Source organism: Lepidochelys olivacea (assembly GCF_965140295.1).
Source record: "Lepidochelys olivacea isolate rLepOli2 genome assembly, chromosome: 16".
Taxonomy (NCBI): Eukaryota; Metazoa; Chordata; order Testudines; family Cheloniidae; genus Lepidochelys; species Lepidochelys olivacea.
In genome coordinates, this window is record NC_140426.1 from 6842385 (window position 1) to 6854718 (window position 12334).

General features: G+C 56.0%; 1 protein-coding gene across 3 annotated transcripts; it reads left to right on the top strand.

Annotated features, from left to right (window-relative positions):
* The first annotated feature begins 1942 nt into the window (after nt 1-1942).
* Nucleotides 1943-7521, top strand: RNF208 (ring finger protein 208). Of its 3 annotated transcripts, none has more exons than XM_084650105.1 (3): nt 1943-2803; nt 3064-3188; nt 4948-7521. In XM_084650105.1, the coding sequence occupies exon 3, from the start codon at nt 5800-5802 to the stop codon at nt 6619-6621; it is 822 nt and encodes a 273-aa protein (XP_084506231.1). In that variant the 5' UTR covers nt 1943-2803; nt 3064-3188; nt 4948-5799; the 3' UTR covers nt 6622-7521. The 3 variants fall into 3 exon arrangements, with proteins under 3 accessions (XP_084506231.1, XP_084506232.1, XP_084506230.1); XM_084650106.1 differs by having other exon boundaries at nt 1943-2720; XM_084650104.1 differs by having other exon boundaries at nt 1943-3188.
* Nucleotides 7522-12334: the final 4813 nt, after the last annotated feature.

Below are 12334 nucleotides of genomic sequence, written 5' to 3' on the forward strand. Positions count from 1 at the left end.
ACCCTGGGGGTACACAAGACAAATCACATTCCTAAAAGGGGTACAGTAGTCTGGAAAGGTTGAGAGCCACTGCCTAGCATGCTTTAACATAGTATTGTTTGTGTTTGGTTATGGCTGTTATGTTAGCTGTTATGTTTGGGTGTAACTACTGGGTGTGACTATTGCTGTTGGTTGAGGGTGTGACTTTTGGGATCAGATGTGACTTTGGAGTTAGGATATAGCTCTTGTGTAGCTGTGGGGTTCGGGAGTAGTTGTGGGGTTAGGGTTTGGCTATTGAGTTCAGTTGTGGCTGTTGGGTAAGGTTGTCGCTTTTGGGTGTGGATGCAGCTGTTGAGTTAGGATTTGAACTTTGGGTTCCATTGTGGCTATTTGGTCTGGGTGTGACTATTGAGTATTGGTGTGACTGTTTGGTTACATTTTGGGGTTGTTGGTTTTTTTAATTTGACTTTTTTTCTTAAAAAAAGAAGAAGAAGAAGAAGAAGAAGAAGGGGAATTGCTGGTGTGGTTTGAAACTGAGCCCTGCCGTTTGACACATGACAGAGCTGTGAGCATTTGCAACACTGTCCTGTGTGAGATGATTGGGCCCTGGAAAAGAAGAGTCATTCCTTCTCAGCTCTGCTGAGCCCCACATCCCTTTTACCCTGGCCAGAGCTTGCCAAGCAGGCTAAACAATTTTTTAAAGTGTGTTTTTCTCCCTACCAATAGAGAGCCTGTACAGCCTACCCATCTCCAGAGCCCCGTGTATTGAATTAACTCCTTAGAGCAGCTGGACCTACCCATCCCCGAGAGCCCCGCTATTGGGACATGGCCCTGGGGCGGCTGGGCCCAGCCAGCGCAGAGAGCAGGCTATTGGGACACGGCCGCAGAGCGGCTGGGCCTAGCCAGCGCAGAGACCAGGCTATTGGGACACGGCCCCGGCGCGGCTGGGCCTAGCCAGCGCAGAGACCAGGCAATTGGGACACGGCCCAGGCGTGGCTGGGCCCAGCCAGCGCAGAGAGCAGGCTATTGGGACACGGCCGCAGAGCGGCTGGGCCTAGCCAGCACAGAGACCAGGCTATTGGGACACGGCCCCGGGGCGGCTGGGTCTAGCCAGCCCAGACACCAGGCAATTGGGACATGGCCCAGGCGTGGCTGGGCCCAGCCAGCGCAGAGACCAGGCTATTGGGACACGGCCCCGGGGCGGCTGGGCCTAGCCAGTGCAGAGACCAGGCTATTGGGACATGGCCCCGGCGTGGCTGGGTCTAGCCAGCGCAGAGACCAGGCTACTGGGACACGGCCCCGGCATGGCTGGGCGTAGCCAGCGCAGAGACCAGGCTATTGGGACACGGCCCCGGCATGGCTGGGCCTAGCCAGCGCAGAGACCAGGCTATTGGGACACGGCCCTGGCGTGGCTGGGCTTAGCCAGTGCAGAGACCAGGCTATTGGGACACGGCCCCGGGGCGGCTGGGCCTAGCCAGTGCAGAGACCAGGCTATTGGGACAAGGCCCCGGGGCGGCTGGGCCTAGCCAGCGCAGAGACCAGGCTATTGGGACACGGCCCCAGGCTATCACGGCAATATTCCTGGCTCTTTACACCAGCATGTGTGGGTTTGCCCTATAGTTGCTGAGTCACTGCAGGCCCCTCTAAAGTGCTGGGCCCCGGCCCTGCACTTGTGTCTGTCCGGCTGTGCCTCCTAGGAGACTCCACCAGGGGTCAAAGCAGGTCTGTGCTCTGAAATGGCCTCTGCTGGCCTCCCAGAGTGGCAGGGGAGGCAATAGCCAGGCAGCATGTGCATTTGCGGGGTGCTCCGAGGCTGACCTGGGCTGCGAGGTGGCAGAGATTCATTGCTGCAGCAGCAGTAGCAGGCAGCTCAACCGGTGGAAAAAGTGTGAGGGGGAGGAAGGAAGCCCAGACCACAATCTGTGCTCTCACACCCGAGCGAGCGGAGAGCTTGCTGAGAGCTGCAGCCATCCTGCCATCGAGGGGGGAAATCCCCTTCACCCCTCCCCCAGAAAGCTTGCATAGCAAGCAGCCTGCCTGGAACCGGCTGCTGCACGAGCAGAGATGAGCAGAGGAACTGAGCTAAATGCTGCTGAGGGAGGGGAAAAGACTCATGAATGACGAGGGGGAGGGAGCTGATATTGGGCACTAGGGCTCTGCGGCCCTCTGGGCTCCATGCTGCTGATAGCGAGAAATGTGAGCTGGCTGCATCACTGCAGTACCCACTGCAGACACACAGAGAGAGGGGGAGAGAGAGCAGCAAGGAACCAGCTCCCAGCACTGAGCATCCTGGGGACAGGCTCCCTCACAGCTCCTGGGGAGAGCCTTCCACAGCAGCAGCCAGAGCAGTAAAGAGACCACCTCCAGCAGTGAGCATCCCCAGGGGACAGGGTCCGCCAGCAACAGAAAGGATTTGGCAAGGCCCTTGCTTCCAGCCAGCCCTGTATCTGCTGTGCTGCCAAGGATCTTGCCTTTCCAGAGATGATCCCAGGAAAGCTACTAGCAGATGCTGCCGCCTCTTGTAAGGTTCTGCCAGTTCAGTAGCCTGCAGATGCCGTGTGCACTTGCCGTCGCAGACAGTGTTGCATCAGCATCTTACCTGTCGAAGCAAAATCCCATCCTGCCCAGAGAGCAGGTTTGCTGTCGTACTGGTGCGAGGAGTCGAGGAGGCGAAAGCCCTGGGAAGAGGCAGTTGTCCTTCATCATTGCAGCCTGGAAGAGTCGCATCCCTGGGATCGAAGGTGCAGTCAGGAGCAGTCCCAGGGAACCTCCGCAGCAGGCCTGGAAGGGAGCTGGGCTCCCTCCTGAGCCCACTGGCCTGCAGGTACCTTGGAGGGCTGGCCATTGCACAGCATCCGGAACAAGCACAGCTGGGGGAGAGCCCTTCCTCTTTGAGTGCGGCCTTTGTGTCCTGCCCTTTAGGGGATAATCACCTCTTTGCTGGGCTGGACATTGAACAGCAGAAGAGGCTGCACTGAGCAGACTGTTGCCAGGGGCCATCAGGAAGCTGGACTGGAATTGAGGAAGAGCCAGGCACGATTTGGAGAGGGTGTGGATAACAGAGTCATCTCCTCTGCCTTTCAGATAACCTCTAGTGACTGAGGCCTCCAGTCCGCTGGCAGTTTGCCTGGCCCAGAGAGAGGAGCCAGCCCCACAAGGCAGGAGCCTCCTTAAATAACAGAGCTTTGCAGCCCCACAGCCCATCCCAGGTAAGGGTATTTACTGCCTGTCAGTGTGTGTCAGTGGTGGGCATCAGCCTGCAGGACTGTGTGTGCGCTTGTGAGTGTGTGTGATGTGTCAGTGTGAGTGCTGTGTAACTGTGTGCATGCTGTGTGTATGCTGCATATCTGTGCTGCGTGTCATTGCATACAGTGCGTGCCATGGGTCACTGTGAACACCGTATGGCTGTGTGAGCTGCTCCCAGCCTGTCAGCATGGAGTGTGCTGGGAGTGTGAATGCTGTGTGTTAGCTTGTTATGTGTGTGTGTGAGCATATATGTCACTGTGTGTGTGGTGTGTGCCTCTTGAGCACTGCCTGTCAGTGTGTGTGCCGGGTGTGTCACTGCTGTGTTGCGTAGCAGTGGGAGTGCTGTGTGTTGGGGTGTGTGCTGGGTGTGTCACTCCTATGTTGTGTAGCAGGGTGTGTGCTGTGTATGACAGGTGTGTCATTCTTGTGTTGTGTAGCTGTGTGTCAGTGTGTGTGCCGGGTGTGTCACTCCTGTGTTGTGTAGCAGGGTGTGTGTTGTGTGCCGGGTGTGTCACTCCTGTGTTGTGTAGCAGTGGGAGTGCTGTGTGTCAGTGTGTGTGGTGGATGTGTCACTCCTGTGTCGTATAGCAGGGTGTGTGCTGTGTTGTCCCTGTGGCTGGGTAGGTAGAATGTAGCACACTGCAGCCAGGGACAGCGGGCAGCCTGGTGATGAGGATTTGCTGCCTTCCAAGCCCTGGTGGCTGTGATGAAGGTGCAGGGTAGGCCCAGCGGGCCCAGCTAACTCACCAGCTCTTCCACCCGCTTCCTGCTGATCCCCACTGCATTAGAGCAAGACATTTGGGATGAATGAGAGATTTGGATGGGGTAAAATACCTTGACCAGTTCGCTCAGCTAGCCCTTTGGGCAGCCCCTTAGCCAGGTGGTCCCTTCTGGGGCTGCACCATAGCCAGACAGACCTGTTGAACGGCCTGTGGCCAAGCAGCCTCCTTTAGGTGGTTCCGTGGGTGCATGGCCCCATGATCAGTTCTTGCAGAGCTTGGTTGGAGCGTGCTGAAGGCAGCTCCCTGCTAACACAGGGTAGGAATTTGCCAGGCCTGCAATGAAGGAGCCTCCATCGTCCTCTCCAGAGGGACAGGGCTGTCTCCTTGCCACTAGGAAGGCAATACCTACAGTGACAGTCACCCTTTCACCCCTGAAACACTGGTGCCTTCTCAGCCCCCGTCCCAAGAGGACTGGGATGGGGGACACGGAAGAGAGAGAGAAGCCAGGGCGGAGCGAATGTGTGTGAGATAATGTGGGGAGAGTGACATAATCAATGGCAGGGGTCAAATGCACAAATCCAGAGGCAGAGTGGGGAGCCCCGACTACCTGAGAAAGGGCCCCTGAGACCTAGGAGGGGGAGGGGGAGTAACAGGCTACTTATGCATCTGGGATTTCTAGGGGAGACATCAGAGTCTGTCCCAGGCTTTGGTCAGGGAGTGCTGAGCCCCTCCCCAGAATCCCCCCTCCCCAAGCCCAGCCCTGGGAAACTGACAGGTAGGTACTGGAGAACAGAGGCCTGTGGGGAATGCCTGGCGACTCCCATGTCTTGCAGCTGTGCTGGGCAGCCAGCCAGGGCTCTGGGATGTGCTCCTTGGGTCTGCCCAAGGAGCAGAGAGTGAGGCGCTGGCTCCAGCCACCCAGTGATCCCCATTGAACACTTGCAGATTTCAAATCTCCCTTGAGCCGAGTCTCCAACTTCCTGTTGCTTTGTGTTTCCAGCCTTTTCCTGCGAGTGGCTGCAGGGAACGTGGAGCTGAGGCTGGGGCAGTGCGGCAGGTCTGATCGGTGGCTACACCCCCTGCATCCCCACCAACGGAGCATGCCACTGCAAAGGTGAGCCCGGTCCGCTCCTCACCCCAGCAGGACGCTTCCTGGCTCTGGGTCTGGTGCCCAGCTACTACCCTGGGGCAGCTGCAGTCTCCGCGAACCTCAGTGACTTTGCGAGTGGGAGAGACGAAGTCAGAGCAAAGGAATTCACACACACATTCTTCAGCCCTGCCAGGATCTTACCCAGAAAGAGGAATACAGGCTGGGTGGGGGCAGGGCACCTGTGGAAAGGTGCAGGGAGCCCTCCTTGCAGGCTGCACTGAGCATATGCCTGGTGGGAGCTGTCCTGGGATGAACTGGAGCCCTGACTCATCTGCTCCAGGGCCAGGAGAGAGCCTGGCTGTCCCTAAGCCTCTTGCCTGAGTTTGCTATTTCCAGCTGATGATGATCTGGCTTGGAAAGCGAGAGCACACAGAGAGTGGGAGATCTCTCCATGACAGGGCTGCCACAGGATTAAGCATCTGAGAAAGGCACTGCGGGGAGGAAGAACTTTGATCATTAGATTGGAACCTAGGAGCAGAAAGGCTCCGCTCAGCAGAATGCTGCTGTGACTGCAGCCACTTCCTGTGCACGCCTCCATCTGCGGAAGCAGCACCTCTAGGAATGCGGGGGAAGCTGGGGTTACTGGAATCCGGAGGGAACTTGGTTGCCTAGAGCTGCACCTTTCTCCCAGGATGTGCCCCTGCTCCAGCGGCTTTCTCCAGCCCTATCGCTTCACTGCCCGAACACGATTGAAAGCTCTGCATGCTGCCGGCGTGTTCTAGCCTCATGCAGGCTCCCCTTGCAGAGCCCAGAGCAGCGGACAGCAATGTGAAAACCATCCTCATGTCGTGTCTCAAAGGGCAACAAGTCATCATCAAAATGGAGGCGATGAAGATCATCCACCCAGAGAAGTTCTCGGAACTCCAGGCCTCCCAGCCGCGCTACACCTCAGCGCCCCGCCGGGAGCCCCCCCTCGTGGCCAAGCGTGCCTGGCCATCAGAGTCCGAGATCATTGTCAATCAGGCTTGCGGGGACATCCCTGCCCTGGACAGTAATCCTGGCTCTCTGGGGCTGCCCCGGACTCCGCCCCTGCCGCGGCGAGAGCGAATATACCAAGGGCAGCGCAAGGGCAGCTCAGAGGTCTGTTACCACCGCCAGCCGCCCTCAGACGAGGTGATCGTTAACCAGTACGTTCTGCACCCCTCCACACCGTGCGAGCCCCTCGAGTGCCCCACCTGCGGCCACATGTACAACTTCACCAACAAGCGGCCCCGCATCCTCTCCTGCCTGCACTCGGTGTGCGAGGAGTGCCTGCAGATCCTCTATGAGTCCTGCCCCAAGTACAAGTTCATCTCCTGCCCCACCTGCAAGCGGGAAACCGTGCTCTTCACCGACTACGGGCTGGCCGCGCTGGCAGTGAACACCAGTATCCTGAACAGACTGCCGGCTGAGGCCCTGGCTGCCAACCCCGTGCAGTGGAGCAGCGACGCCGACCGCAGCTGCTACCAGACCTTCCGCCAGTACTGCGGCGCTGCCTGTACCTGCCACATCCGAAATCCACTGTCTTCCTGCACCATCATGTAACCTGTGCACCCCGCCCTGCCTAGCTCTGCACCGCCTCCCTGCCCCGGGGGCCGGACAGCGTGAGAGAAGCCTGCGGACCAGTCCCAGGGGATGACAGGACCGAGTGAGGGTGGCAGGTCTGACTAGCTCCCCTGGCACTGCAGGTGCTATACACATCATCCCCCGGCCCAGCTCCCCGCTCCAGCACAGGGCATCCCCACCTGCTCAGTGCTCAAGTTTAGGTGGGGGCTGCTGGGAACACAGCCCCCTTGTAATATGAAGCCACTGGTTGAGCAGAGGTGCTCCCCTTGGGCCTGGCAGTGCTCCAGAGCAAGGGACATTCCTATCCTGCGGCTCACGCTCCCCCTGTGCATCTGGACAGGTGCCACCCAGCCCGCTGTGCTCACTCCCTGGGCAGCTTGCTTCCTGTCCCCTTCCCCTGGCTCTGTGGCCTGGTCAGGGTGGAGCAGCTCCGCCCAGGCGCAGCCCCACCACTGGCCTGGCTGACCCACGGCGCTGGCGCCCCCATGCTGCTCAGCCCACGCAACCTACAGAGGTGACACAGGTGGAGAGCCTGGGAGCTTCCCAGGGCTGAACTGGGCTGCACGTGAGACCTGAACCTGCCTCCCACAGGGATGGGACGGGGAGGTTGCCACACGTCAGTCAGACCCTCTCTGCATTATTTGCCAAAGCTTTCATCTCGGTGGCCAAGCTGGCATGCGTCAAAGTAACTGCAGCCAATTAAACCCGTTGCCATTGGCCTCCCATTATTAACGGACGTAGCCCATTTCCTCCACAGGCCCTCCAGGAAAGCTCCCATTTGTCCTCGTTTTGGAGGATCTTTGTTTGCCCATCCCTGTCTGGGGACGCCCCATCCTTTGGGTGGTTCGTGTTAATAAAGGCATTGAGTTGTGATCCTTCTTCCATGGGTTCTGTATGTCTCTGGGAGGGGAAGGGACCTGCGGATCTCCTTGCTCAGCCTTTCTGCTCCATGCTGCCAGGTGCGCAGTAGTGCAGAGGCTGAAGACTTTGTCAAAGTGTGCCATGCCATGTTCCTCCCTTCTACCCCTCCAGCAAGGCTCCTGTTCCCCAGTAGGGCAGCCCAGGAGTGAGGGCCCCAGAGGGTATCTGGCTAGCAAGCCAAGGCCACCAAAGCCCCTTGTACTACAGACTGCAGAGGATGGGGTGACCAGTCGGACTATGACAGCGTCCCTGTCCCCAAAGGGGCAGTGGTGAGAGCGGCTACCCATCACCATGCCCTCTGTTATCTCTCACACAGGTGGGAGAGCAGGGAAGCAGCTGCCCTGCTTGGAGATTTTATCTCTTCAGAACATTTTGGGGAGAGCTTGCTGCAAAAAAGCAAAAAATAAGAAAAGAAAAAAAGAATAAAACAAGCCATAAGCTGCGAGGTACGGAGGTGCGAGGGAGCTGAATGCATACTCCCTGGGGAATGCTGCCCAGGGTTGGGCCCAGATCAGCCATCCGGGACAGTATTGTCTGTGCACTTCTGGATCCCGTATCCTCTGGGCCCTCTGGCCAGGGCTGGCTCTGCCCAGTGAGCTCTGGACACGCAGCTCAGCTCACCCCACAAATGTCGGTCTGAGTTTGTGCCTACTTATTACACTGCCACAGCCCCAAGAGCCAAACGTTCAGCGGAGAGGCTCAACCACCCCCCTCTCCAGGGGGCCCAGAGCTGGCCTCGGTGCCGTTAGGGAGAGGGAAGGTGAGAGCCAGCAAGCAGCCCTGCAGGGTCCCTGGGGAAGATACTGCAGACAACCCCCCTGGCTCACAGCCAGAGCATGAGCACTCCCTGCAGCCCTGCCAAGGGTGGAGGAGAGTCCCGAGAGGCCATGCTCACTGGGCAGTGGTGGGACAGGGCTGGGGAGAGCACTGAGAACAGGGCCTGACATTGTTTCATTTTCGCTCTGCCGATTCCTCCTGTCGCTGGTTGTGACGATGCTCCTGTTTTCTACCTGGCCTTGTTAATCCCTGCTCCATCTCCCAAATAAAGATTATACTGGAACGAACCACACCGAGCATCTATAGAGTATGTTGCATGGGGCAAGGAGCTGGGGCGCTTAGCTGGGACTAGACGAGGCCAGGATTCTTGTGGAGGTATTTACAAACCTCACCAGCAGCCTGCTGCTGGCCCCTGGCTGGCTCATCCCAGTGCAGGGGAGGCCCCCAAGACAGGACCTGGCAGCTCATGGGAGTGAGCCCGGCAGGAAAGGCTTTCTCCAGGGACAAGGACCTGTGCTAGCCCTCTCCTCCCCTGAGCTCTCTGCCCGGGACTAGGCCCCCATGCCTAACGCAGGTCTCTGAGCTGCATGCGAGGAACAGGGATTGTTATGGAGTCGCTCTGGCCTGGGCTCCAGGCAGCAACTGCCGGCTCCATCCTTCCCCGCACATGCAGCCCTTGTCATGGGCAGTTAACAACCCTCCAGGGATGTTTTATAAACTATTGATACCAAGACAATTGGTGCATTAAAAATACATTGAGAGTCGGACAGTCGGACGCTACTGAGAACTGCATGGCCACCATGCTGTGGCTGAGGGTTTATTTGCATAACATGGAGAAAGTTCTGCATAAAGCCTGTACCCAACCCAGAGGCTCTGGTTACCCCCTCTGGCCCCTCCACTGCCCGCTAGTATGTCCAGCCAGACAAATGCCATGTGTGAGCACTCCAGATGCCACTAGGCCCCATGCCCTGTAGGAGCATGTCCTCCCACTATTGCCAAGTGCAGTCATGGTCAGGGAAGAACATTTGCTTCCTTTGGATTATTTTATGAATAAGGGGAAACAATCTAGACGACCGCAGCATTACCGCTCAATATTAAAGCAGTCGGGATGTGGCGAAGCGAAGTTTCTCCAGATGCTGGTGCATTTTTACATTAACGATACCATTAAGCAGCATGTTTTACCGGGAAAAGCAAGAATTAAAGAGCCATATACATTTAAGCTTCCAGCATCAAGGTTAACTGAGGGTGCGCGCGCGTGTGTGTGTGGGTGTACACAGGTGCCTATACTTCTATGTGTGCATGTGTCTGTGTGTGTGCGTGCACCTCTGTGTGTATCTCCGGGTGTGTGCGCATACATGTACTTCTCTGTGTGTACATGCATGACCTCTGTGTGTGTGTGTGTGTACATGCATGACCTCTGTGTGTGCGTGTACCTCTGTGCATATGTCATGTACCGCTGTGTGTTTACGTGTACGTGCCTGCATATACCTCTGTGTGTGCGTGTGCACGGAACTGTGTGTGCGTGTGTGCCTGTACCGCTATGTGTGTGCGTCTGCATGTGCATGGACCTCTGTGCGTGTGTATTTACATGTGTGTGTCTATACCTCCATGTGTATTGTCAAGAATCCTTATCGGGGCTACAGGGACAAACCATCCCGACGTGTAGAAAGAATAGGAAATATGGCCGGCGACCAGCTTGGCTTAACAGTGAAATCCTGGCTGATCTTAAACACAAAAAAGAAGCTTCCAAGAAGTGGGAGATTGGACAAATGACCAGGGATGAGTATAAAAATATTGCTCGGGCATGCAGGAGTGAAATCAGGAAGGCCAAATCACACCTGGAGTTGCAGCTAGCAAGAGATGTTAAGAGTAACAAGAAGGGTTTCTACAGGTATGTTGGCAACAAGAAGAAAGTGAAGGAAAGTGTGGGCCCCTTACTGAATGAGGGAGGCAAGCTAGTGACAGAGGATGTGGAAAAAGCTAATGTACTCAATGCTTTTTTTGCCTCTGTCTTCACGAACAAGGTCAGCTCCCAGACTGCTGCGCTGGGCAGCACAGCATGGGGAGGAGGTGGCCAGCCCTCTGTGGAGAAAGAAGTGGTTCGGGACTATTTAGAAAAGCTGGACGAGCACAAGTCCATGGGGCTCGATGCGCTGCGTCCAAGAGTGCTAAAGGAGTTGGTGGATGTGATTGCAGAGCCATTGGCCATTATCTTTGAAAACTCATGGCGATCGGGGGACGTCCCGGACAACAGGAAAAAGGCTAATGTAGTGCCCATCTTTGAAAAAAGGGAAGAAGGAGGATCCTGGGAACTACAGGCCAGTCAGCCTCACCTCAGTCCCTGGAAAAATCATGGAGCAGGTCCTCAAGGAATCAATTCTGAAGCACTTGGAGGAGAGGAAAGTGATCAGGAACAGTCAGCATGGATTCACCAAGGACAAGTCATGCCTCACTAATCTAATTGCCTTCTATGATGAGATAACTAGCTCTGTGGATGAGGGGAAAGCAGTGGCTGTGTTGTTCCTTGACTTTAGCAAAGCTTTTGACACGGTCTCCCACAGTATTCTTGTCAGCGAGTTAACGAAGTATGGGCTGGATGTATGGACTATAAGGTGGATAGAAAGCTGGCTAGATTTTCAGGCTCAACAGGTAGTAATCAATGGCTCCATGTCTAGTTGGCAGCCGGTATCAAGTGGAGTGCCCCAAGGGTCGGTCCTGGGGCCGGTTTTGTTCAATATCTTCATTAATGATCTGGAGGATGGCGTGGACTGCACCCTCATCAAGTTTGCAGATGACACTAAACTGGGAAGAGAGGTAGATACGCTGAGGGGTAGGGATAGGATACAGAGGGACCTAGACAAATTAGAGGACTGGGCCAAAAGAAATCTGATGAGGTTCAACAAGGACAAGTGCAGAGTCCTGCACTTAGGACGGAAGAATCCCATGCACCGCTACACACTAGGGACCGAATGGCTCGGCAGCAGTTCTGCAGAAAAGGACCTAGGGGTTACAGTGGACAAGAAGCTGGATATGTGTGCCCTTGTTGCCAAGAAGGCCAATGGCATTTTGGGATGTATGAGTAGGGGCATTGCCAGCAGATCGAGGGACGTGATCGTTCCCCTCTATTCGACATTGGTGAGGCCTCATCTGGAGTACTGTGTCCAGTTTTGGGCCCCACAGTACAAGAAGGATGTGAAAAAATTGGAAAACGTCCAGCAGAGGGCAGCAAAATTGATTAGGTGACTGGAACACATGACTTATGAGGAGAGGCTGAGGGAACTGGGATTGTTTAGTCTGCGGAAGAGAAGAATGAGGGGGGATTTGATAGCTGCTTTCAACTACCTGAAAGGGGGTTCCAAAGAGGATGGATCTAGACTGTTCTCAGTGGTAGCAGAGGACAGGACAAGGAGTAATGGTCTCAAGTTGCAGTGGGGGAGGTTTAGGTTGGATATTTTGAAAAACTTTTTCACTAGGAGGGTGGTGAAACACTGGAATGCGTTACCTAGGGAGGTGGTGGAATCCCCTTCCTTAGGGGTTTTTGAGGTCAGGCTTGACAAAGCCCTGGCTGGGATGATTTAGGTGGGGATTGGTCCTGCTTTGAGCAGGGGGTTGGACTAGATGACCTCCTGAGGTCCCTTCCAACCCTGATATTCTATGATTCGATGATTCTCTGTGTGTGTGCACACATATACCGCCATGTGTGTGCCTGTGTGTACGTGTGCACGTCTCTGAGTGTGCAAGTGTGGGAGTGCACATGTGTGTGTGTGTTCATGTGTGTCCGGTGCAGCTCAGGTAACACTGATGTGGGAAAGTTTATGGTCCCGCGACATTCTGTGATTGCAGCCGGGCAGCATTAACATGGCATTATCCACGTGTTTTGCTCTCACACCGCTGCCGAGGAGGAGACAGTGCCTGCAGGCAGCCCCTCAGCCCCTGAGCCGTGAATGGTTGGACTCCCATTCTCCCGTAACACAGACGGGACTGGCTGGGAGTC